The sequence below is a fragment of the Eretmochelys imbricata genome, chromosome 1 (genome assembly GCF_965152235.1).
Source record: "Eretmochelys imbricata isolate rEreImb1 chromosome 1, rEreImb1.hap1, whole genome shotgun sequence".
NCBI classification, from domain to species: Eukaryota; Metazoa; Chordata; order Testudines; family Cheloniidae; genus Eretmochelys; species Eretmochelys imbricata.
Window position 1 is genome coordinate 239,804,877 of NC_135572.1, and position 26,257 is coordinate 239,831,133.

The 26,257-nt window shown below is 41.0% G+C and overlaps 2 protein-coding genes across 3 annotated transcripts in view; one reads left to right on the forward strand and one right to left on the reverse strand.

Moving 5' to 3' along the window:
* The window catches only part of DNAI7 (dynein axonemal intermediate chain 7), a 30,814-nt gene extending 28,720 nt beyond the window's left edge, over nt 1-2,094 (forward strand). For both annotated transcript variants that reach the window (XM_077826358.1, XM_077826366.1), the window contains exon 10: nt 1,750-2,094. In XM_077826358.1, the coding sequence (XP_077682484.1) occupies nt 1,750-2,025 (276 nt within the window). In that variant the 3' untranslated portion in view covers nt 2,026-2,094. The remainder of the gene's footprint in view (nt 1-1,749) is intronic.
* The window catches only part of IRAG2 (inositol 1,4,5-triphosphate receptor associated 2), a 60,989-nt gene continuing 36,759 nt past the window's right edge, over nt 2,028-26,257 (reverse strand). Inside the window, exons 19-38 of the mRNA XM_077826347.1 lie at nt 26,061-26,122; nt 23,261-23,369; nt 21,886-22,033; nt 20,946-21,027; nt 16,224-16,270; nt 16,075-16,139; nt 15,840-15,956; nt 13,269-13,354; nt 12,496-12,568; nt 11,129-11,186; nt 11,016-11,043; nt 10,100-10,240; nt 8,137-8,271; nt 6,258-6,405; nt 5,180-5,229; nt 4,462-4,536; nt 4,323-4,387; nt 3,762-3,863; nt 3,477-3,584; nt 2,028-2,777 (exon numbers count right to left, since the gene is read on the reverse strand). Of these exons, the coding sequence (XP_077682473.1) occupies nt 2,534-2,777; nt 3,477-3,584; nt 3,762-3,863; nt 4,323-4,387; nt 4,462-4,536; nt 5,180-5,229; nt 6,258-6,405; nt 8,137-8,271; nt 10,100-10,240; nt 11,016-11,043; nt 11,129-11,186; nt 12,496-12,568; nt 13,269-13,354; nt 15,840-15,956; nt 16,075-16,139; nt 16,224-16,270; nt 20,946-21,027; nt 21,886-22,033; nt 23,261-23,369; nt 26,061-26,122 (1,943 nt within the window). The 3' untranslated portion in view covers nt 2,028-2,533. The remainder of the gene's footprint in view (nt 2,778-3,476; nt 3,585-3,761; nt 3,864-4,322; nt 4,388-4,461; nt 4,537-5,179; nt 5,230-6,257; nt 6,406-8,136; nt 8,272-10,099; nt 10,241-11,015; nt 11,044-11,128; nt 11,187-12,495; nt 12,569-13,268; nt 13,355-15,839; nt 15,957-16,074; nt 16,140-16,223; nt 16,271-20,945; nt 21,028-21,885; nt 22,034-23,260; nt 23,370-26,060; nt 26,123-26,257) is intronic.

A 26,257-nucleotide genomic window follows, 5' to 3' on the forward strand; every position in this document is an offset into this window, starting at 1 on the left:
GCTTAACAGTTCTATATGCCAGGTGACCTATAAGCTTGGTTATGAAAGTTTAGCACAGTCCAGGGCTACCTGGTCTCTCCAGCTCTATCGCTGGGCGCAAAAAGGATTTTCATTCAAAGGTAGGCTGAGGCAGAGTCCTCCATTACCCATTAGATGTGTGATGATTTTATTAGTTGGCCAGCTATAACCTGAGCTCGCCTTCCCTTCAGAGCAGCCCACAGTGCTCCTCTTTTGCAGGCAGACCTCAGGTGTCAGTTTTAACATCCACTTCTTTCAAGGCATAGAGAAGGGAGATTCTTCCTCACTTATTTTCTGTTCCCTGCTAGAACAGAGAGGAGCTCTTTTGGCAGGTAGGTAGAGTAGATTCAGTTGCAGCCTCTGACTGCAGGTAAGATAATTAACCCCTTGCTATTATAGGTCATACATTTGCTCCCACCCCCATTTGAGAGGGGAAACTAGTAGTCGTCACACACACACACACACACACACACACACACACACACACACACACACACACACTTACTTCTACAGGTTAATATACAAAATGTCAAGGTTGAGTAATTTTGTTCTGTAAAGCAGTGCAAGACAACAGCTGTTAACTCCCACTTGCTAGATACTAAATGCCATTAGTAAATTTGGAGCTCTAAGGCAAATAATTTTAACAGTATTATTGAATAAATGAGTCTACAATATTCCCACCCTTTCCTTGCATTTGATGAAAGATAAATGTCACCATGGACAACTTTAATCACCACCACTTTTCAAAGAATCCTCAAGAGGAATTAGTGAATTGCTATGATTAAGGTATCTTCTGGCCAATCACCAGGAAGCTACAACGTTAATCTGTTTGAGTAACTGAGATGTTAATCCTGGAATCGGAGTTACTTGGCTCAGTGTGTTTAGAGATACTAGATGTGTAGGGACAAATAGTTACATATGCAAGATTCCTGTTGGTCTTCCTGAGGGAGCCTGGCTACCTTGAACAGGACCCTCAAAAGCCAGCAAGCTGGGTGGGGAGCCACCTAAATTAGACAATACAAAATGCAGAGGATGGGGGTATGTGCCTCAGGTAGGGTGGAAGGGACAGTCCAGTTACCACTTATAATTTACAGGCTCTCTTCTGGATTTAGGTGCCTAAACCTAGTTAGCCAGCTCTGACAAAGAATCATGGTGGCCCAATATCTAAAACCACAGTGGTTAGAGCATTCATCCAGGAGGCAGAAGACCCAGGTTTCACATCCATGCTCCTCTTTCTGGGGGTGAGGGGACAGGGGGAGAAGGGGACTTGAATCCAGGTTTCCCACCTCCTGCTGGAAGTGCTGTAACCCATGCAGCGTTGGATAAAACACCACCTTCTGCTGTTGCGTGCAGGGCCTGATCCCATAAGCACTGTAGGCATCTGAGGACATCTACCATATTAGCCCTCCCCTGACAGAACAAATGCAGGAGCTCAGACTAGACATTTCCCTAAGTCACATACTCAGCATCAGGACTTAAGTGGTGGTGCACGTGCCCACTGACATTTGGCACTATGGGGATTTTGAGGACCTACATTTTGGATTCAGGCACCTTCCTCTTTTGATCAAGACACCTAGGGCGAGATCCAAAGTTACACAAGTCTCTGCTGGAGCAGGGAATTAAGCCTGGGTCTCAGCATCCCAAGCTATCAGCTTTCCTCCCTACATTAACTGTATGTCTATCTAGAAAATGTAGTAATGTTACAGCATTTACTCTTCCATTCTGCTGTAGGTGAGTGAACACCTTAAAACCAATGCTGTTAAAGATGAAGACTGGTCCCTTTATATGTTTAATGGTCAGCGAGCACAAAGGCTCATAATCAGTGAAACTAGCGAAGCCTTCTCAGAAGATCTAGCGAACAATACTGAATTTCATTCTACGCTGTACCATCTGATCAAAGATTTTGCCAGTGAAGAAGCAATTGAAAAAGTAAAGAAAGCCAGCTGCCTATTTATTGATGCTGTATACCAACTGCTCATTGCTACTAGAGTGTTAACATACTCTTAAGCCAATATTTTAAATTAACTTTATTGAGCATCAAGAACTCGGTCAATAACATTACATTTGATGTCTCATTTCACATGCAAATCAAAACAGCTTTTTAAATGCCTAAAAATGCATTAAGAAAAAGTTTGTGAATAAAATTCGTTACTTTCTAGTAACTACACATGTAGACCCATTTATTACAAGCTTCAAAAGGAGAGACAGCTATTTTTTAAGTTGTTCTAATCTTGAACAGGATTAAGACATTTGGGAAGATAGTCTTCTGTGGTCAGAGGGGGAAGTTGTATTTCCAAATCATGCTTTAAAATGTTTTACCATTGAAAGTTAAGTATAGTCTAAAAAGCTTCAAAAAGGGATTTTAAATATACTACCTCAACTCATATTAGAAAGTTAAAGTAATTCTAGACTTGAGAGCTATGTTTACACTAGTTTATATAACACAAATTGAGTCAAAACAGGACGTCTAGGGGAGGAAAAAAAAGATTTTACAAATTAAAATACAGATTGTGTGTTATACTGGTGGTGGTCCATTGTGTTGAAGTTTAGTATGTGGCCACAGCAGTTGTTGTAGTGATGTCCAGGAACTTCCAGTTCCCACAGGGGCAGCATCTGCGGGTCTTTGGAGAGAGAGACCTGTGAGGAAGCTTGTGAGTGCAGCAAGGAATACAATGATGGTAAGAGAAATCCAGAGAGTTTTGTTAGCCTTGGAGAAGGAAGTCTTCAGATGAGATGCCCACGATGACATGATGTTGCAACTGTGGAGAAGCCATAAACATAGGACAGACATGCTTTTCTTCAAGGTTTACATATCATATTGTCTGACTACTAATCCAGAATATAAATTATATGTAATGAAGACAAGTTTGCCGCTGTACTAATAGCCAGCTACACTGGCATGTTATATTCTGGGTTTACAATGCAGGCTCCAGTCAGCACTAGATGCTAAAGATGTTTTATATAAAGCTCTGAAGAGGCACAAAAACTGTTTTCAAAGGCAAATATGGGATTTCTTCACACATTCCATTCGCGTTAATGGAAAGTGTGTGGCTAAATCTCTTAGTGGGCATTGCAAATATCAGCCATTTTTTCTGCAACAGAAGGGTTTAATGTATACTCCAGTGCCTTCCTCTGTAAATTTAGAATGACAGGGCTATCTGGACTAGTTAAGAACTTAGGTTTTGATCTCCGAGGGGCAGTGTTGAGGCAGAGCACCACACTGCAAGGGGTCACATCTCAAGATGAATTTGTGAGCTTGTAATACCAGAAGTTGTTCTGTTCTTGACTAGCACCAAAAGTAGAGCTTTAACCTGCTAACCGATTACTTAATGCCGCCTACTTTGAAAGGCTGACATCAATAAAAAGTCAAGATTACCACTCTGCTTCCTCTTCCCATGTCCTCCACCGGACCACTACTTCCCCTTACAGAAATTCATGTTTGCAATTGAGAAACTTACGCCGATCCTAGACTCCATTTTGATGGATTTTTCCCCCTTTCAGTAACACTTAACTTCCTTGCTTTGTCTTCTTGTATTTCTTCAACTGGTGGTTCTGCCTGTTTGGTTCTGCAAGTAAGTTTTAGAACTTAGTTTCCTGGTAAACACTCATCAATACACAAACAGGCACATTTTTATAAATAGAGTAAGTATTCCAGTTTACAACAGCTTTGACATGCAACATGGTGTCAAGCGCAAGAAGCAAGCCCACCTTGAAGTCTTGCAGATTAAGTAATCAAGACCTACTTTGTTTCAGACTTTTCTTCCTCAGACTCTGTCCAGGAATATGTGCTAATGAATCGTCGCAGTGAAGGACGCTTCTCATTTTGTTTTGATCCCAGTCGGCCCCTGCCAAATGTACATACTTGAAAATAAGTACTTCAGCTAAAGCTTTCAGATCACAGTAAAGAAAATAACTTCAGTGCAAGATAGAGATAAACGAGCATGCTTATTTAATGTTGGGGTAGGCTATGAAGATTTTGGGAAATATTTTTCAAGTTTGACTCCCAGTTTAATATTTAAGCAGAAACTATAAGGTGCCAGATTTTCAAATTTTCGCATGTCCTTGCAGTTGAAGTCCATGGGAACGCCGAACCTCTTAAATTTGAACTTCAGGCCTCTTGATGTGGACACTTGGGTGAGAGTTTTAAAAGCTGCACTTTAGGGTTTACATAGCATAGACATTTACAGCATTACTTCCAAAAGATCCTTAGTAAGCTACTCCAGTGGAACGGTTTACTACAGCCATAATGAAGTTGAAAAATTAAGGCCCATTTAAAAAACAAACAAAAAATCAAGTAGCCTTACCAACTGCTTGATCGTCTGTTGAATTTGTCACTTTTTTCATTTCCATCAGTTCCATATAATTGGGCCTGTAAAAGAAGGTAAAATGCAAACTGACCAGTTTGAGAATGAAAACAGTCACCCTTTGACAACCCTTACTTACCAGCGGCAAACCACTACCAGTGTTTCCAATATTCCTGGGCAATGCTGCAATACTGACTCTTCGCAGGGATGATGGCTACACAAAGAAGAGCTATTAACAACTATTATGCATTGGTTAGATTAACCACTAGTTTTAAGCATGTTAATTGGAGGTGTAGATTTATAAAAGTTGATGTTTAGTTAGTATAAACACTAAAAAGATACATCTGGGTAGTACTTGAAGTATGCTTTCTTAAAAAAATAATTTTACATATTAATATGCGGGTTATTTTCCAGATTAGAAACAACATGCATGTGTATCTGCTACTGCAAATTCTGAAATTTAAAGAGGTCTTAAGTTAACCTACTGGAGCGCAAAATATAGATCCTATTGCCAAACTTGCTTTTAGATATCTCTTGGCTCAGTATGTTAAAGACCACTCTTTTGAGGGCTTCATTGTTGAGGACCCCATGAGAGCAATAGTTGTTGAACTCAAGAGGGACGGGCCTCAAAAAGAGATTATGGACCCACTTACAGCAGCACATTGAAATTTTAAAGTTTTTCCATTGAAATGTTAGCATATCTAATCAAGTTAGTTTGCTTTTGGGAGTTTAGGGAGTTACAGAGAGCCTAATAGATACAGCTTTCATGTGGATGTCAAGCCCCAGTGGAGTACATGTACAAGGCAGCTCTGAAGAGCACACAGCATTCCATTTACTTTTATAAATTTCAGTGGTACTGGTACCTTGAAGTTGAGAGAACTTGGAAGCTTTTTATTTGTAGATTCATCTGTAAAGAGGAAATGGTATTGTAAGCAGATTTTTAAAGATTGCCATTGTGGAAGAGAGCCAGATGGTCTGACCATCTGCAGGTCCTATTTAAGTTTACAGCAGCTAAGCATCTCTGGGGGGGGAAAACCCAAGCAGCAAGTGTCAAAAACAAATCAGTGTTGTTGTGTCTCTAATATCCTGGGCCAAACATGGCTACAAGGTGGGTGAGTGGATCTCTCACCCACTGGTCTCTCTAAAAAGAGATTTAAAAATGGCCAACAAACAAATAAATACTGGATACAGCTAGAGTCTTGTAACCATTAGCTCAAACTACCTAAGCTAGTTAACATTGCACATTACTGCATGCCCTGTGCAGGAGGGGTCACTTCTTAACTAGACCTTGTTAATGAGCCCAGCAGATCTACTTTATCTTTAGCAAGTTAAATCTGTTTTTACAGGATGGAGTACTTCTCCGTGCCAATTTTTACTCCTTCCTTCTTGGCTAAAGAGCTTCTGCAAGGATTTGTGTGCTGTGCACGTAAGACTAGGATCTTTTAAATTTAAAGAAATGTGCTCTGATTTTCAGAGCGCTGAACGCCTCCAACTTCCATTGGAGTCTCAAAAGCTTGGAGCTTCTGAACTCAGGCCACTGAAGATTGATCAGATGTACATTAAAATGAACATCCAATTTGTAATTTACTGCATATAAGAGTCAAGTTCACCAGCCTGTGTTGTACCTTCCAAAGAGGCCTGCTACTCCATGAGTGAAATGAGAGATGTTTTCAGAGATTCAGGAGGGTCTGCTTAAAAGTCTGAAGTTATAGTTGCCCTTAAATGTTTCCAATAATCATCTAAGTTAGGACAATCAATAAGTTTTTCTGCTGCTACACATTACAGTTCGGTATCATAACTGTATAGGAGATAAAGTATTTCTATAGCACCTCCCATCCAAGGAAATCAAGCAGCTTTATAAATACAAGCTAAAGGGCTCAACTGATGGCAGTTACTTAGAAGAGAAATGAAAATATGCTTAGGTTTAACAATTACCTTGATCCCCAAAGGAATTAAAGCATCTTTCATTTTGTAGCAAGACCTGTTTCAACTCCTCAAGTTCTGCATGCTCTTTTGTATACATGCGTTTCAAGTTTTCCACATGTTGAATCATCACTTCTACTGCCTTACTGACACGGCTCTCCTAGCAAAGTAAATGCAATACTCGGTGAAAAACGTTAGCTCTTCAGGACATTGAATTATGCTTGGAGTAAAACCACCCACATAATCATTCTAACTTATGGCCTTTCATATCCATCCACACAACAAACACACACTCTTGTCTGGGGTCTCAACTCACCTCACATCTTGATCACAGCAGCTTCCTTTTCTCAATCTTGCCCCACTCATTCGTTCAAAGATGAATGCAAAGATGCTGCAAAGATCATTTTCCTAGCAGACCACATCACCCCTCTGAATCCCTCCACTTGCTCCCCCTTTCTCTATCATACACAAGCTGCTGGTCTTCAGTTTCGAGGCCCTTCATGACCTATCATCTCTCATTCACTATTGAGATGTTGACTTCTGCCTCTGATTGCCCATGATGCCAGTCTCATGTTGGCCAAGACATAAGTAACATCTGTCAGGGATGATTTAGAGCAGGGGTTCTCAAACTGGGGGTCAGGGGTCACGAGGTTATTACATGAGGGGTTGCGAGCTGTCAGCCTCTACCCCAGACCCTGCTTTGCCTCCAGCATTTATAATGGTGTTAAATATATGTTAAAAAGTGTTAAGTGTCGCACTCAGAGGCTAGCTGTGTGAACAGTACAATAGTTTGAGAACCTCTGGTTTCGATAATAATTATTCCTGCCTTGGTGCAGAGGACTAGACTAGATGACCTGTCGAGCTCCCTTCCAGTCCTACATTTCTATGATAAGTAACTTGCCTCATTTCTTAGTGGGTATGATTGGGAAGTTGAATGGATCAGTAGACTAGAGATGGAATATCTGTACTAGCTGAGATAATAGGAAAACACCCTGATACCATTTACAATGGACAAGATAAGCCTGGAATGGAAGAGGAGGTAAAAAGTAGCTCAGGCATGCACACAGTATGGATAGGTACAGGGGATTGGTTCCTGAAGCATAATCAAGCCAATCCCAAAGCATATGATACAATGTATAGTTAGGAATGCATGTGTTATAGTGTTGGTAGAAATGTATACCAGGAGAAGTTGTGTGTAACTTTGGGTGTGCGTACCCTATACCTAAACCCATCCCTGATGCTTTAGCTTGATCAACTCCACATAGGTTCCTTTTATTTGGCATACAGCAAAGCTAAGTGATGAATACTGGAGTTTTGGAAGCGGTCTTAAGGGGGAACCCCAATATCTCCATCCCCCACTTGTTAAGTTTTCAAGCACCTTCATGCTTTCCCCCATACTGCCCCTCATGCTTGGGAGATGCTTTGAGTAAACATCTGCAAAACACATTTTTGTCCTTCTTAAAACCTCCCCTTTTCCATGATGCCTATAAAAACTTGACAATGGATAGGCCATGGTGTGCTGAGACCATTGCCTATCTGACTGATATTATCTCACCTTTTCCTTGTACTTCCATCTATCTATCCAGCTGTTGTATCTTGTCTTATGTTTAAATTGTAGGCTTTTGGGGATAGGGACTGCTTTTGTTTTACTTGCACAGCACCTACCACAATAGGATGTTGGTCCGTGAATAGGACTCCTAGATGTGACAGTGATACAAATGAGCACGCAGATCACCAACATAACATGCTTTTTAATAATATTGTTCCAGTAAATTGTGTACTGTATAAACTACAAGTTCAATTACAAATACTGAGTGGAATCTGTTAGAGAGATCTTTAGACTAAAGAAAGCTTCCTTACTTTACATAAAGTAGTAATTGAATCCGATTACCTGATTAATGGCTCCCAACATCTCTGCTCTACTAGCAAGTCTGGCAGCATACTGGCTAAGGAACTGCAAGCTTTCCTGCAGCTTCTTAACGATCTCCTGTGCTTGGTTATCTTCATCACACAAAGGTGCTAGAGACTGAGAAGTTCACGGGCGGAGGGGGAGAAGTGGGGAGGAAAGAAGAGGGAAATGTAACAGCGCTAATAAGTGAGATGCCAGTCTAGCAGCTTGTGGAGTGAATGTTACTCTGCAAAGGAAGCGATCACACCTAAATGGGATTCTGCTTGGGCGTACCTGTTTGCATGATCAAATATGTTAGGGCCAGATAATCAGTTGGTGTAACTAAATTCCGCACGGCTGGAAAAAACAAAGGAGTTACGGTGATTTACACCAGCTAAGAACTGTAAGTTTGACATTCACTTTATGGTTTTATTAGCTCACTACAAGAGCACTCGGAACAGAAGAATGTCCCATTTGTTGCTTTCTAAAAAACTCTTCAGTGTCTGTAATATACACATTTAAAAATAAAAAAAGACCAAAAAACCTCAGTGCTAAACAAAGCCATATTTGACTCTATTTATATGATCAAATCCAAAAATAAAATCCATCAAAAACTTTACATTAAGTAAGGCTGTGTACACACTACCACTTATATCACTATAACTTGGGTCGCGCAGCAGTGAGAATAAGCCACCCCCAAATGACATAAGTTACACTGACCTAAGTGGCAGCGTGGACAGCGCTACATCGGCAGGAGAGCAGCTACCATCACTCGTTGGGGGTGGATTAATTAAGCTGACGGGAGAGCTCTCTCAGCATCAGTACCGAGGAAAGCTCTCTAGTGTAGCCATAGCCTAAATGAAGTTACTATAAGCTGGGTGTGCAAGTGGTTGAAAGACTGAACTCAAAGAGTAGTTATCAGTGGTTTGCAGTCACGCTAGGAGGATGTAAAATATTTTCATTAGTTACTTGGATAACGGAGACGAGAACATGCTTATAAAAAGTTTGTGGCTGACACCAAGCTGGGAGGGGTTGCAAGTACTTTGGAGAACAGGATTAGAATTCAGAATTACCTTGTCAAATAGGAGACTTGGTCCTGAATTTCATATTGATTTCATAGAGAAAAAGTGTAAAGTAGTACCCTTGGGAAGGAAAAGGCAAATGCACAAAGCCTAAATGGAGAATAACTGGCTAAGCAGTAATAACGCTGAAAAGGAGCTGGGTGTTCTAGTGAATTAGAAATTGAATAGGAGTCAGTGTGACGCAGTTGTAAAAAAGGCAAATGTTCTGGGCTGTTAACTGGGATGTTTACGTAAGACAAGGGAGGTAATTGCCCCACTCTACTTGGCACTGGTGAGGCCTCAACAGGTGTATTGTGTTCAGTTCCAGGCACCACAATTTAGGAAAGATGGGGACAGACGGAAGAGTCCAGAGGAGAGCAACAAAAAGATTACAAAGTTTAAGAAAAACCTGACCTATTAGGAAACATTCAAAGACCGGACATATTTAGTCTTGGGGGGTGCGGGGGAGCCTGGGGGGAGGGGGAGAGGAAGGGGTGAGAGAAAGAACCTGATAATATATTTGAAGGCTTAAGGGCTGTTATGAAGACAACTGATCAATTGTTCGCCATGTCCTCTCAGGGAATGAGAAGTACTAATGGGCTTAATCTGCAGCTAGGAACATTTAGGTTAGCTATTAGGAAAAAACTTTGTAACTACAAGGATAGGTAAGCACGGAACATGCTTCCAAGAGAGGTGGTGGAATCCCCATCACTGGAGGTTTTTAAGAACAGGTTAGACAGACACCTGTCAGGTCGGTCTAGGTATACCTGGTTCTACCTCTGCACAGCCAACTGGACTTGAAGACCTATTTAGATTCCTTCCAGCCCCATATTTCTATGGATTAAAATGTACTGTCAGGCCACTTGCTCACTCGCTCCCTCCCTCCAATCTCATCCATTGCTAACCTCCAGCAGCTTCAGCCCATTCATGATCTCCCTTTTCAAGTTTTCTTCAGCCAAATCTCGGGACCTTTCTTCAAGCCTCACTCGCTTATCCAAGGTGAACAAGTCACATTTAAAGCCCAGAGACAATCTGAGAAACTCTGCCTGTCATAGGGGGGACAAAAAAATCATGACATAGTACTGAATAGATCAGGCATCACAGAAGTAAGAGTTACCTCAGAGAATCAATAGCTAGTGCTAATGATTCCATGAATGGCAGGAGGAGTTGTTGTAGGAGAACACCCCAGTTCTGAACCTTCCCCAACAGGCTTTGAATCCAAAAAACTCAACATTTTCAACTCTACCCATATCTAGTGATAGGTAATTAGTTTACCAACAGAATAGCTACTCTCTCTCTCTCTCTCCACATCCCCATCAGTTCATCCTGTTGGGAAAGGCAACATTAAACAATTCTGCCTGGCAACATGAACAGTACTGTTAGCACATTCTGTTGGGTTGAAGCTTGTGTCTAGGCCAGAACTCTCCTTCCCCCACAAAACGACACCAGTGGAGAAAATTCAAACCCAAAAGTTTATATAATGACAAGAGAATCATTTTTATAGCCTTCCTCCTCTTCCCCCTTTTCCTGCACGGCTTGTGAGTATCTTTTGATAAACAGATTTCAGCTTCATCCTCTGAAAGGATCTCCCTTCACTGCCGGCACACAGCGGGCTTCAATTGGACATGGAAGTCCAGTAACACCCCTGGCATGAATATTTACCTAAATCAAGGATTTCATTACTTGAAGGGGAGGCAGAAAGTCAATTTTAAAACCTCTCAGAACACTGAAAAATGATTTACCTGAATTTCAGAAAGAAAGGACCATTAGAAAGAGTTCTACTAGCTGAACTATTTCAGGATACAAGTAGTCAAGACTCACCTCCATCTCCTTCTCATTAGGAGAAACACTGTGGGAGGAAAACGAATAACCACATAAGAAGAGTATAGTGCGAAGTAAACGCAAATGGGCATCAGATTACATGAGATACATACTTGTCATTTTGTTTGGTTTTGGTCATGTTAAGGCCAGTCATAGTGGGAGAAGAATTCCCTGATAATTAAAGAGACAACACACAAAATTTTAGTTGTTAGGTTGAGGAATAAACTCCCCTTAAAAAGAGGAGTTTACGAAAGACTTAAAAAGTTCAGTCACAAGAGGGAAAAACTTGATTAAGACTCCTTGGGTTGAACTATTGTCTGGTAGTAGCAGCAGCAGCATGCATTAGAACTAGGTTAAAAGTCAGCAAGGCAGCTCATTAGTGTTACCTTTCAATGGCCAAGACCCCAAAAAGAGTCAGTCCTTGTTTGATTAGTTTGTGGCTTTAACCACAGAAGTCCAGATCCAGATCTGAATTTGCAGTAGTTGGATCTTCGGTTTTGGTCCCCACTACAACCTCCTCCCCACAACTTCAAGATAAGCATTAGAGAAGCCACCCCAAACTCACTATTAACAGTTCAATAAGGATCAGCACATGGGCAGGGACAGCCAAGGCTAAAGGTGAGGCACTTCTAAAAAGGGAAAGCCAGCTTGGATTCAGTAGAAATTGACACCCAGATTTCAGATTCTTACACTGCCCAAACCTTTGATGGGGTTGAAAGAAGTTGCTTTATATCCCTGTTGGAGTAGGGGATGCAAGTATCATAGTTTGCATTAGGATATCATTGGGTGTAGTAAAAGCTTGGCCTGTTTGGACACCCCTAAAGAGTGTCCAAGGGAAAATAGAGCTGGATTAGACTAGTGCTGGTAGGAGGTGGATGAAGAGCATGTCTTTGTAGGATAGCATTTTGTTCCTCTCCATTTATACCTAATGACAAACACTTTAAAGTTTACACAACATAAAATTGACAAAGCTGCTTCCCTCTCCAAAGCCAGACTAGAATAAGCACATCATACAAGGTAAAAGATTCTTCTGTAGCGGTCAGCTCTTTACATGAACAATAATCCTAGGTCTGTGTGTTGGCAACTGCTTGTACCCCGTGGTAGGAACCTGGAACATTTCTGTCACCATGGTATCAGAATTGACCATCATTCCCATGATCTGCTCAGTGGTTCATCAGCTCTTCACACCCCGTTGAAAACTACAGACAACGTTTGCTTTCAGTATGAGAAAGTGTGTCCTTGTCAGAGAGGGTTTTATTTTGCATTATATGCACATTTAAGAGTTTTCCCATCATAGTTAAGCATTAAGATAGTCTGTTCCAAGTACAAGCAATAGTTCGGTTGTACTGCAAACACAAAGAAATTAGGGATAAGAATATTCAAGTATTCTGAGGTTTAAGACCAATGTGTTTTACTGGACACTAATCAAGCATGCGCTGTAATGTGTTAAGTGATGTGAATTTAAACGAGGACCATTTACCTTTTCTACCAGAAACTGTAGCAGACACTTGTTCACTCTGCTCTTTAATAGCTTCCAATTCCCCATCTGTATCCTAAAAATGGTTTGAGAGAGTAATTATACAAACTTGCCACAAATACTTGACAATAAGATCAGCTATGATGGAGGTACTCTAGTCCTACAGTGGGTTTGTGTGAACTAATCAGGTACTTAATACTGCTGCTACCACTATGTATGGAAACTAGATCTTGAATGGGTTGGAAGGCTTCCACTCCCTAAATCAGTTGGGTCTTCCTCGGAGAAGGCTCAAGTTACCTTGCAAACAACTCATGAAGTGACACTATCTAGAACTTAAGCAGTCAGATTACTATGCTGAAATATGAGATAGAGAGAATTTAAAGTAGCCCAAGATGGGCAGGGAAAAAAAAAAAAAAAAAAAAAACAACACAACCCACCACCAAGCCTATCCCATTTGGCCTGAACCCATGAGGGGAATCACTGGACCAGATCCTCAGCTCGTGTAAATCAGCATAACTCCTTTGGCATCCAATTGACACTAGCCAAGGAACTGGTAGTACAGTCTCTGGGAGGGGAGTCCAATCCACGGCGGTGTTTACCCCTTTCATCCTTAGTAGGTTTTCCTAGTGTGGGACTTTTCAGACATACCAAGCAATCTGTTTCTCAAGCCACCCCATCTGTCACTGCAGCATTCCCTGGCCTTCTCTTACAGCTAAAGCCAATGGGTTGCACATGTCAGTATTCCTAAAACTTTAGCAGTCTAGTCGAGCTCTCACCAGATCTAGCTTTAGTTCTTTTTCAGGTGTCGTTTTGTGATTTTCCGTGCTGGGGCAAAATTCACTTTTAGTCGTTAGATCAGTACCTGAAGAGAGAGATTCCAGAAAGTGGATGTAAAGATTTCAAAGATGAACAAATGTTACCTATTAACTAGATTTCTAAAGCAGAAACCACCAGTGCTCTCTCATAAAACCCTCCATAGTAATTACCAGAAGAAAATGCAAAAAAGAAAGATCCTTTGAAAGCCAGCAGCTCAGAGTGCTGTAGAAAGCAGAGACAGTGATGCTATGGCACATTTATTGACTCAAAGCACCACAAGACAAAGGAGTACAGCTTTATATTGATCAGTCATGCTGGTTGCAGCTGCTCCAAGTTTGCAAGACAGTTTCTATGTATTCAATTTTCCAAAACAATTACTTTGGGCTGAAGTTTTCTATGCTTTGACTATTTGAATTTTCGGGGGACGGGATGGAAGTTAAATTAAAAAAATAAAATAAAAGTCAGCTTAGAGTTATAAGAAATATTTCTGATCTCACATGAAGAGGCTAAAGGAGGTTTGGAAGTGGTGCTCTGCTTAGCATTATGGAGTGTGTGGGAGCGAGTACAACAGATATAATTCAGTTACCACCACTTAGATGCTTGAATGTACCTTCATGTTCCGCTCCATGCGCTAGGTCTTTATTTGAAAAGCTAGAATAATGTGCAGTGGACGCTTTGGTGTCTAAAAGTGAGCTGTGGTACACGGTACAGGTAGTTATTCAGCTGCAAGAATGCAGAAGTTCAACAACTAGAGCAGATTATTAAACTCCAAAGGGTTGTGAGCTCCAGATCAAAGAGTAACAAACTGCTCAACTCCAGTCTAAGAAGCACACATCATTTTAAGTGCCACAACCGATCACCTCTGTTTTTTAGGAGGTTATATGCTCCATTGGAGAGGCTGCTGAATTTTTAAACATTCAAAAGTAGCAGCATACAGGAAGCTAGACCTAATGCAATATTAAGTTTGCACAGCCAAGCACTCAGAAGGTTAGGTAATTCCAAGAGTTCACTTCTCCTGCAATGGTAACTCTGGCTGCAAAGAATCTTTTTAAAAAAATTAACAAAACACGAGTCTGTATTAGTACAAACCAAAGAAACAGGATGTGCAACACGGTCAATAGTGTGATCAAGAACTTAGCTTCTAGAATTTTCTCTTTTACAAACTTTACACTGAATTAACGCTAGTAAACAAAAAAAGTCAGCCCTACAAAGCCTACCTTATTCTTTCAAAAAGCAATAGACGTTATGGTTGGCACTACTGAAAGCAACAGTAGAGATCCACCAATAACCTCCTGCCTCTATTTGTATTAGAAAGACATTCTGTACAAGTATAGTGATGCCTTAGATAGAAGTGGAGTGCTGACAGTTTAGCACAACGTGGAAGATACAGGACAACTGGATATTGAGATTTCAAACTAGCACTTGTAGGATCTAAGCCATGGGCAGAGCTCTGCCATCCTACCCCATGCTGGCTCTGTGCCTAAGACTGTGTGCTTCCACCCAGCAAGTCACTGATAAGCCAAGTGAAATATCTCCAGCAATGCTATTTTCTGAAGCCAGGCTGGTCTGGTTTTCCAAGAAAAGGTTTATGAAAGTAAATTAGAAAGGAAGATTACTGGTGAAGAAACAGATACCTTAAATCTGGCATCTAAAATTAGACACTTCAGAACCCAGCCCAAAGGAAGATGAATGTTCAGAAAAAGAAGGACATCTCTGGGGTTTATTACTAAATTAACATATTCTAGAAGCGCGTTCTAAATCAATATTTAAAACAAGTGTTCTCTGCTATTCTGTGCGGTGCACTCTAAGTCAGCTTTTATACTCTGTATATGTATGATTTTCTTTAATTTAGGCTTGTGTGCACTCAAGGAGAAAAGTAGAGCCATTTGTTTTACTAAGGGAAGGAAATACATTCAGAAACAGAGATGAGACTAGTGTTGCTTGACATCTTAATGTGAGCTCACACTTTTCTACTTCCATATGTTTTGACAGAGCTGGTCAGATGATTAAAGATTTTGAAAAAAGTGCATGGGGGGGGAAGTGTCTGAACTCTTCCCTCACACTCTCTCCACCCCCACCTCCCCACAATGTTTTGGGCCGCTCAGGTTTGACATAGCTCAACTGAGGTTTCCCCATTTCCCTTCAACGGATCAACTGGCACAGTACTTTAGAATTTTCCTCATTTGTTTATATTTTCAGAAGAGCTGAATTAAATGTAATGCTTGAGAGGTGCCTGATCGCCAGCCCTGGCAAGAGAGGAATCACCTTTACCAACTCATTCTGCGTGCCCCTTTTTGCAGGGTCTTAAACCCTAATCCTGCAATGGCTCCTGCCCAGGCAAAGCCCTATACTTGTGCAGAGTCCCAGTGAAATCTGGAAGCAGTTGCAGACCAAAAAGTTATTATTCTGAACATAATGTAGACTTAAAATTTGTGCAAAGCTCTCTTACTCAACTTCCTCACTTCAAAAAGATATGTTGGAAGCAAGCAGTTTCCCTATCACATGATAAATCTTCAGAGCAGCTACAATACCTGATACATTATCATTCAGATCCTTCTCTTTATTTTTCTTCATTGCTATACAGGTTGATGTGTCTTCATCTTTTGCCCATGAAGCCTCAGACAATTGTGTCTCCATAGTGAGCAATTCTAGAATAGGAAGCAATAAAAGGCAGAGCCATTACTGGTAAGAAGCTGCATATACTCAAGGGCATGTTATTCAGACCTCTCAGACAAAATTCACTGTGCTTCCACTTTAAGAACTTACCAGTTGCTTTTGCGCTCTCCAAAGAAGATGCGATAGCTCCTTCTCGGGATGGTGCTGAATGGTCACTGCCAAGACAGGAAAACACTCAGACATTCATGATCTGATCGGTCTGGTTAATTTAAGAATTAAATGTACCCAGAGAGACTGACCTGGGCAAGACTGGAGTATCCGATGTTAAAGGCAAAGCATCACTCTCCTTAACAAAAGGAATGTTAGGGTTTTAGTGTTGATACTTGTAATAGGACATCACTTCTTGTGTAAAGCAAATGTATAATATTTGTCAGGTCCCAGTCTTAAACAATTCCTTTAGATGTAGCTAGATCTGGTTGAAATATGTTCGTTTCAGTAGAGAGTGGGTTATTTAAAAAAGCTGACCCGTATCCCCTGCCCACTTTTTTCCGCCATCTCTAGAGGTATAGGGTATGGTTTAATACCCGGGGGGTGGGGGGGTGTAATTATGGGTTTTGTAGTAGTAGTAATTTGGGGGAGGGGGGAAGAGATAAATCTGTTCACATCTATATTTTTGTTCCAAAAAGCTGTACTCCTGACCTTTATGCCAAAGAGCATCACACTTTAAAACCAAAAAGTGTCGTTTCAAAGAAATGTCACTCTGCTAGATTTCCTCCCCCACTTTAAACTGGGCCGAGACTGTGATGCAAGTCTTAAAGAGAGAATTGACAATTTAACAAAGCCACTTGGCTTTTCCTGACATTTGTTCCCCCCACCACTTTCAAAGCCGTGCTACATGGCTCACCAAGATGATATTGGGACAGACTCCCTTCCAGAGATACAGAAAACAACACTAGAAAAAGCTCTGAAGCTGCATCAGTGTTCCTTCTAAGAGACAATGAGCATAAAGCATTTTGCTTGGGTTAAATTCTGTGCTGTTTAAGAGATTAACATTTACATTCACGTCTCCATGTTTGATTCCTACTGATAGCAACATTGTACCACACCCACCAGATCTTATAGCAGAAAGGCACTGGTTTTTTTCATACTAGCTTAATGGTCATAATTTTGTTTCACCATTAAGGGCCAAATTCTTTTCTCCATTCAATTTGTTGCACCTGAGTAACTGAAATCTGGCCCCAAATCTGTAGCACTTTGCTGATACACAAACTGCCTTTTAAAAAACTTTAACTTTGAATCCAGTGTGTATTTTACATTTTATTGTAAATTTCTTGGACCACCAACACAAAGCAAACACACTTGGAGTTACTTTAGTTTAGTTCTAAGATTTTGATTTTGAATCCCAGTTGTCAGTAGTTAATTTGGAATTTTAGGAGGTTTGCATGGCTTTTGTGGCCACTCCTCTCAGTGTGTCTAGGGAGAGGATTTGCTTTAATGTGCATGTGACAAAGACTAGTGATGCTATTGTATTGTTAACCAGAGTGACATGGAAATACATTATGCTTTCCACCAGACTCATTTTACAATAGTACATATACAACAGGCTGTCTTGTACAGAGTGGTTAGCACGGTGCTTGTGGCGGGGACAGAAGCTCTTAAAATTAAAATTGTAAGTATCTTGGAGAATAGCTAAATAGCAGTAGGTAAATAGCTTTTGTGTTCCTTTACCATCCTGTACCAGCAAAGAGCTAAATATTAAGAGGATCTATAGTGTACAAAAGATATTTGGAACGTAGGTTCCTGAGGGAAAAATTTAACTCCCCTTGAAGTGAATGAGAGACCAGCCCACTTATTCAAGGGGAGAATTCCACCCCTGTACAATATAGAAAAATCCTGTTACTATAGCATAGAAACAATGAACATTAAATGAAGGTCAAGGAGAAGTTTAGTGAGCTCGCCCATGGAGGACATACTGACTAAGAACCTGAGCAGGTATTAAAAAACACAAATGGGGGGGGAAGGGTAGGGAAGGAAAGTAATCAAAGCACAGAGATAGGAGTTAGCTGGAGTTTCTCAGAGAGAGATGTGCAGTATTGGTAACCTTCTCAAATTTACAAGAAAGATCTAGATGTAGGGATCTAGAAGGGAAGTGAGAAAAATATCTTTATTTATGAACTTTCTTCCTACAGAAAAAGCCTCCATAAGAATTTACCATAGAAACTTGCCATACAACCAACAATGTTCTGAAGGGGCAAGTGATTATGGACCTCTTGATGCTTAGGTCCCCAACCTTGTCCCTGCACTGGGCCTGTTTTTTAGAGGATGCAAGCTCAGCTGTTTCCGAAAAAAGTGAGACCCCTTTCAAAATGTGTTTAGTTGGGCAACCAAAAACTGAGTAATTTTTTTTAAAGCCCCACCAGACAGCAGTAGTGTGTATGTTATTCAGTTTCCTTTCTTCCCCCCAGCCCCAACATTAGTGTAAGGATCAGTGAATAGAGTTCAGCTTGGTCAGCTGGATGTTTCCTCATGCAAATCTCTGCTATTTATATTCTTATTTGAATTCTCCCTTGGGCTTAAGGAAGCTACAATGTTTTATTTTGCTCTAGGGGCAGGGGCAGCATACTGGAATGGAAACAAAAAGATTCAAGGGGGTTTATAATGTAGTACTACCTCAAAATCAAGAGGGACTGACCAAAGCAAGAGACACCCCCAGGTATAATGCAGGAATAAATTCAAGCTTTCAGTGACTTTGTTACAAACCAAAGGAAAACTGAAAGCCGTTCTATACTTTTCATCCACACCTAGTTCTTTTCCTAGACTTTAAAGTGTTAAGAATGGTTGAAACTTTTGGCTCACAAAGGAAGGATTTTAAAAAAAGCCCACAATGTGGCTTTACTAACACACCTATCAGTGTATGCCAGAGATACCTGCCTTTAATAGGTTTAACAAAATCCTGAATTTCTGTAAAATCATGACACAGTTACTACCTGCTATATGCAATATATCAGTCATTCTAGCGAATCAAGGAAAGGATTTGCAATAGAGCCCAAACCAGCTCTGTTTACAAGTGTGAAAAATGCATGATCTCCTTATAATATAGATATCCCTCTATCCTCTAGGCCTACTTCTTGTAAGGAAATATTTGAGAGGGTTTGCTGTTTCACTGTCCTCCAGTCTGTGTTGTAGCAGTCTTCTGGTGAAGTACTCCTTGCATAAAAGTTTACAAAATCCCAAATGAACCAATATACATTTCTTTGGTATGCGTTGGAAAGCTAGTGTTCAGTTCTAAGCCCCCAGCATAGAAAGATTAGTTTGACTCACACAAGAGCTAGAGATTTAAAGCAGCCTCAAATCCCTACTCTGTCTATGCTTTGACAACACACACACACATTAGTATAAGCATGGAGATACTTACATTCTGAAGGGCTCACTAATCAACACACCTGCAGGTAACCCCAGTCTGATAAAATGCTACAGATACACTCTTCCTATTAAACATGGGCATTCAAATTTTGTCCTGCGTCATAATTTTTAGACCAGATATGGGATACCGCCCATTTGCCTTTCCTTCGGTTCAGACCTGGAATCTTGTCCCAGGGAAGAAAGAAGGATTATGACTACTGCACAAAGGAATACTGCACAATAGAAATGCAGAGGAACCCTACCCAGAGCTAAAAAGTGTAATTTTGGGTATAAACTGCAATTACAGAACTATACAAATATGGAGTGTGTTATGTTGCTTTAAATGTACACAACTGTGCTGGTCACAAGTGCTGTGTTGACAGCTGTGTGGAACAAAGCCCTCCAGCCAGCCAAAGCAGCAGCACAATATGGGCAGTAGCAGTGCAAGCAAGGGCTTCCTCACCTAGCCCCCACACCACCCAACCAACATAGCTCAACCCCAAGATCACACTAACAGGGTAGGAGTCACTGAGTAGCTGTGTCATTTTCTCCTTTGCTTTTCCACCAAGAGTGGGTAAGGACTATTGCAGATGGCTGGGCCACCCCACAGTGGGCAGGTCTGAAGTTACTATTTCACTATTAGTCTAGATTAGGTTGCACTTTTTTTTTTTCCTACTGCTGCATCAAATGAAAGTGGCATTGTATTAGTCGGACAGGCCAGATGCATATCTCGCTCAAGTCCGGAGTTTGAAATCCTGATCCCATTGACACAGCACTTTTCCAATTAACATCACAATTAGAAAGTGTATGGTGCTGACTAGAACAGAAAGTAACATTGGCAACCAGCAATCAAGGGGAAAACCAAGGGTTTATTCAAGTGTTCATCTGTCTGTTGTAACCTTTCACTTTCTGTGGGACCGAGGACCATTTATTTGGCCTTTTTCCTCAGCCTTCAGTGCTGAGTAGGCAGACACACTATCCCATTGAAATCTAGATGCAAAGCTGAACTACACTATATTGGGTAAGTATCAATCACCTTGTTTTTCTTAAGCAAAGATGAATTTTTGGAAGATCATAGTCATAACTTAGCACTTTTCGCAGAAGGAAGTATACAAAAAGACAATCAAATGGGATTATTAAAATGTAAAGATGCCTGCTGGGTTTTTGTATGTGTTTTTTTTGGTCTCCCTCCGCCCGCCATATTGTTGGGAACAGATATCATTCATGCTTTACCAAGAGAGGAGTCCCTTGTTACTGAAAAATGAACATGCGTTTTAAGATGTGTACATGGAATAAAGAGGACTCTGAGCTAGAGTATGGGATTTAAATACTCCTAAACTTTGATCTGGATTCAAACATCACAGGTCAAGTACATTTCTGGAATGTTTTATTCCAATCGCAGTTGTTAAAAGAGATATACCAACTGAGACGGTCTCCCAATAGCCTGCAGAAAGAAAGGGAATTCAGCAGAAGTCCACTGACTTACCAACGGAGCAATGCTGATTTACCCAAATTGAAAAATCTGGCCCCTCATTTCTATTTTAAAGTCAGTGCATTATTGCTAGTAAATGGCTACCAAATTCAAAGGCAAGATTGCTGAAATTAAAGACAGCACTAACCTCAGCAAATAGGGAGTCCATTGTAGTAGGGGAGGCAACAAAATCTGCGTCAGTCTGGTTACCAACAGAGCGTATCTCCCACCTGGCAGCACAAATTTTATTTGCATATTGCAACAAGATCACATTTGGATGTTTTCTTTACATTAATATTACACAGAAACAAGAGCTGAAGTTCACCACGGTGTCTTTGTGGAGATTGCGGCCAATCCCCAACCACGGCAGACACATCATTAAACAAAACAAATCTAATGAAAAGGACACTGACAGATCGAGAGTAACAGAGGAGTCACAGGAGTTGCTGAGACTTGCAGTCACCTGTCTGCAATGCAAAGTTCTGCTTCCTCAGCAAGAGCCCAACCACTTCTTTTAAAAATCGGCGTCCAAAAAGGGAGAAATCAGAGATAGCCTTCAGAGGAGGAAAAATGTTATACTGCAACGGCTACAAACACTCTGGTGCTTTGATGAACCTGAATGTCATCACTTTCTAGTCACAGTTCGGAAGGGTGGTCTCGTGGATACACATTAGCCTGGGAGCTCCAGACCCTGATTTTCAGTTCAAGCTCAGCCATTAGTCTATCCTGCGTCTCAGTTTCCCCCATCTGTAGAATGGGAATACCACCTCCATGGCTCACAGGGGCATTGTAAGAATAACCTTTTTTAATGAATGTGAGGCACTCTGGTTCTACAGTGATAAGGGACATACAGATACCATGAAAGCCAGTGATAGCATTATTTGCTCACTAATTCAGAATATAGCATCTCATTCTCTTGCAGTGATGCTGTAGTATTAAGCAAGACCAGATTCTCAACGATAGCAGAAACTATACTAAAACAGCTAGAGAGTGGCTGTCTTCAGTTCCCTTCAAGAGTCTGTGGTAACACTACTTGTCCAGTCCCCCTATCCCCCGACCCCAGCCCAAACATGGTTTTGCCTTCTTACCTGTGTGTCTCCAGTGTCACGTCCAAAGTAGACCCATTTTTCAGATCCTCTCTTTCAAATATAGAGCGAGCTCTGGTTTCTGCACATGTGAGATCACAGCTTGTGCACACTCTTGGATTCAGCTGTAGGATTTCCAAGGCCAGAGCATCTGTTAAAGATACAGACATGAAATAATGAGAAGGGTGTCAATATAAAAAGTTACTAGTCAGTCAGCTGGGTAGATTTGGTCCTTTTCTATCAACAGATATATCCACACCCTCAGACACAATAAACCTGACTATAAATTTACCGTTTCATTCGTTTGCTACTTTCATAGGTTATTAGTAAAGGTTCAGGGAGCAGTAGAGAAATATAAGCAGACTACAGGTGGCTGGACATAAATAAGCGAGTCCATTTTTAAGGGAAGCATGACCAACAGTCCAGGGTTGGCCAGTGATCACTGACACACTCGCATTTGAGCAGTGGTGACCATTTGCCACACTGCAACACTAGCAGATAGCCTCTACCTCACACAAAACTTTCAGATTTGACAACTGTATATGGCACTTTGAACTGAAGCCGTGGTGTCATGGGGAGGTGGGAGGATGGTAATGTGTGGGAGGCAAAGCAACAGCACTTACTGTAGAAAGTAACATTATACATTGCAGTGGAAATAAAACCTTGGTTACAGCAACCCTGGGCTCCCATACAACAGGGACTAGTAGGGAAAGGGAGGAATTGCAGACACTGCATAAAATGACATCTCTGCAGAGTCAGCATACAGTGGCATTATGGGAAGGTGGTGACCGATTGGCTAGCTGGAAGCTTACTGACCCACATCTATGCCATGACATGGCCTGGACTCTCTGATACAAGCTAAAGCTTGGGATAAATTAAGCAGGCAAAATTGGGATGTTAAAAGCTCAGTTTTTGATGCCTGTCATAAACAACATAAACTAAACCGCCTCATCATTAGTGCTGGAGATTGATGGTACAGCCGTTTGTTTTGCACAAGAAAAAAAAAACTCTTCAGTTGCCATTTCCAATTGTTTGTGAGATGGCTCATGAACTCAGCTAGTCTTTAGATACAGCCAGGCAAATGCATCTCAGATAATTCATGGGCATCGTTTATACCAATTAAAGCCAATAGCAAATTTTCACCATAGTGAGTCAGGACAGATTTATACTGAGGTGCAGGCAACAGAGACTTATAGCAAAGAATATCTGTGCTTGATAAAAGATGAACAATGGAAATTGTTCTAATCCTTTGCTATTTTAGATTTAGCACCATGTTACATTAGACAGTTTTAGGTCATCCCCCAACTACTTCTGCGCTTCAAAAGATCAGGGTACAAAAGAAGGCAAAAACCATAAAAGAGTAGCCAGCAGATCTTACCTAGCAGAGGTGTAGAATACCAGCATGAGTATCTCAAAGAGGGCGTCTGGGGAAGTCCAGTGCTCCAACCTGCTTCTTGGCCCCCAAATCTTTTGAAGGAGCAAAGGTGCTAATTGGAGAAGGGAAAGTTTATGGCAGGTTATTATTCATCAGGTTACTTACAGTAGCATCTAAGACCAGCCAAGAATGTTCCCATTGTGCTAGGCACTGTAGAGACAGAATGCTAAGCAATCCCCACCCTGAAGAGCTAACTGACAAACCCCACATGGGGTGGGAGAAGGGGTACAATACACAAGCAGCATGGACAATGCGACAGTGGCAGACATATTAGTGCCATTTTTTTTCCCAGTAGTGGGTTTAGCTCAGCAGGGATAAGCTAATTAGAAAGTGAAGTAAAAGGAAGGGGACACTGAAGGAGGAGGTGAGTGGGGCAGAATAGGGCAGAAAGAGGGTGAGAGGGGCAGGCATGGAATGAAGCTGAGCTGAAAAGAGGGTGAGAGCAAAAAACAACCTGTCAAAGGGCAGAGAAAGTCCAGTGAAGACTGAATGTGTCTGCTTTGGCAGCGTCTCCAATGGCTCCTACAGGCTTTCCTCTGCAGTTCCCCTTCCCCTCCCACCAACAGACCCAGTCCCCATGGGGTGCGGGGGAGGAGTACCACCACCTGCGTCCTAGGTCCCCCTCAATTGTATACGCTAACCGTTGTTCAAATGAGGCCTTTTACTGCCAAAAACAAATCAAATAATGAGTATTGGAAAGGATTTACCCAGCAGTAGCCATTCATCCACATGTGGGGGAAAAGGTGTTATTTTTACATGGTTCTGAAACAAATGAAGTGTCTGTATTTTAATGATGAATTTATGTCTTCGAGCTTCAAAAACTCTAGTCTGAGTTTCCACTGAGTCTTCAGCTTCTAGTCCTTCTGAGAAGGGTCACCTATGTCTTAGAACAGTAACTTTTCAAAAAAAGCAACAAAAGACTATCTTCTTTTACAGAAGCTGAAGGCAGGGACAGTCAATGGAAGATACACACCAAAAAAGTTTAACTTTGCAAAAATAACCAAACCAACCCCCTCAAAAAAACAAACAACTTTGCAGAGAGACGTCTATCAAGAGATCTGGATTTCAAAATTTCCCAGGCACAAAATGTTTACAGAGTGACAGTATAAAGCAAGGCATAAAAAGAAAAAAGATGAGCCAAGAATAGGATAGCATTTATTCATTGTAAATTCTTGAAGGCTACTCTTAAAGCTGTTTAAAAAAAAGTTACCAATTTTTGGCGCAGTTCTGGTAGAATCAATGGTTTTCCTCTCCCCCGTGTGAAAGGGAAAAAAGTATAGGACCAACAAGAGCGGTCAGAATTTCTCACTATCTTCTCTTTTACTGTTTCTTGGTTTAAACTAGACAGTGGACTGTAGTCACCAGACTCCCCATCTATGCAACTCTATTGCAACAGGAAGATCGTTAGGGCAACTGACAGGGAGAGAAAAGTATATGCTATTACTGCTTGTAGAAGCCATACTGTCGGTTGGATTAATATCCTTCTATTGAAGGAATTCTTACAGTTAAGCAATCAGAATACTACCCAATTTAACCAATTCTGCTTCTGTTTAATCTTTGCAGAAGCTTAAATTTTACTCATGCAAATTATCTGTAACTTGTCTCAGTTACCTATGTGCGTAAGCTTATGCACATGTGGATGCGTTTGCAGGATTGGGGCCTCAAGTAAAGCATTTATCTTTTTTAAAGCCTTAGGAGGGAGCACAACTTTGTCAAAATAAAGCCTGATCTATTAATACCTGAGTAAATAAGGTTATAGTAATAGGGCTGGTTGGGAATTTTCCAGTGGAAAATGTTTTGGCATTGGAAAATCCCTATTTGTGGAAAGTGTCTCCTCGATGTATTGATTTTGACCAATTTCTGTTTACAAAGAAGTGAACACGAAGCATTTTGATAACGTTAAAGAAAGTTCCATTGCCACATTTTCATAATGAAATATTTTGATTTTTTATTAAAATGTTAAGTGAAAGTCAGAATGGGTACATGAAATTTAGAAATGTTTTTTTTCAGATCCAGAACAGATGGAAGGGATTTTGAACTCAGGATTTCCTCACAAAACAGAAAATGTTGTCCTTGCCCGACTGTTTATATAAAGTAGTGCATTTACCTTCCCTATTGCCACTGCTGGAACACTGGTGTTCTTTACTACCAAGCTGGCACAGAGTTGTCACAAACGAAGGGACATTATTAAATTTCCCTCAGACTAAGTTGGATGGAAATTGTAAAGATGAAGTGTTGCTGCTGCAATATAAACCCTTTTCTATTATCCTCTTCCTTTTACCTGCCACACATTCAGTGCTCCCATTTGCCTGCATTCCCTCCTGTTTTTTAAACTGGCCTTCAGAACAGCAAAGATGCACATTGTTCAGTGTGTGGCAGTCAAACACACACAGATTTTAAACAGGGAAGATATGAAGGTAACATCCTTTTAAGCACATGACCACCACCAGTTGTTGACCATGAGTGCCGAACAACATGCTCTGTGTGGAACCATGCAGGGACAGTATCTGGCCCAGGGCGCGTGAGGAGGGGAATCTGAGGGCTACATGCAGATCTGCCTGCACAGTTCCCTTCAGCCAGTACGTTTACACAAATTAAACACTAGGAAAAAAAGTAGCATAGTAGTTAGAAAAATGGCCCTCAGATTGGACTTCAGACAAACTGTAGATGGACATTCACCCTGGTGTCCTCTGTGCCATGAAATGCTCTCCTCCACCACCAGGTGAGATAATAGATTTCATACCTGACACAGCAATCCACAAAGTTGCCCCTTAAACAGTTTCTCTCTCAGTGTGTTAACAGTGGCTATGAAGAGACATTTACATAATCACTGAATGTTAAATTATAAAGAACCATTTTAGGTGCTCTTAGGGTTCCTTTTAACCTTGTTTTTGCCCATCATGGATGGAGTTAAATTTTAACCATCAGCTATTTGTACCT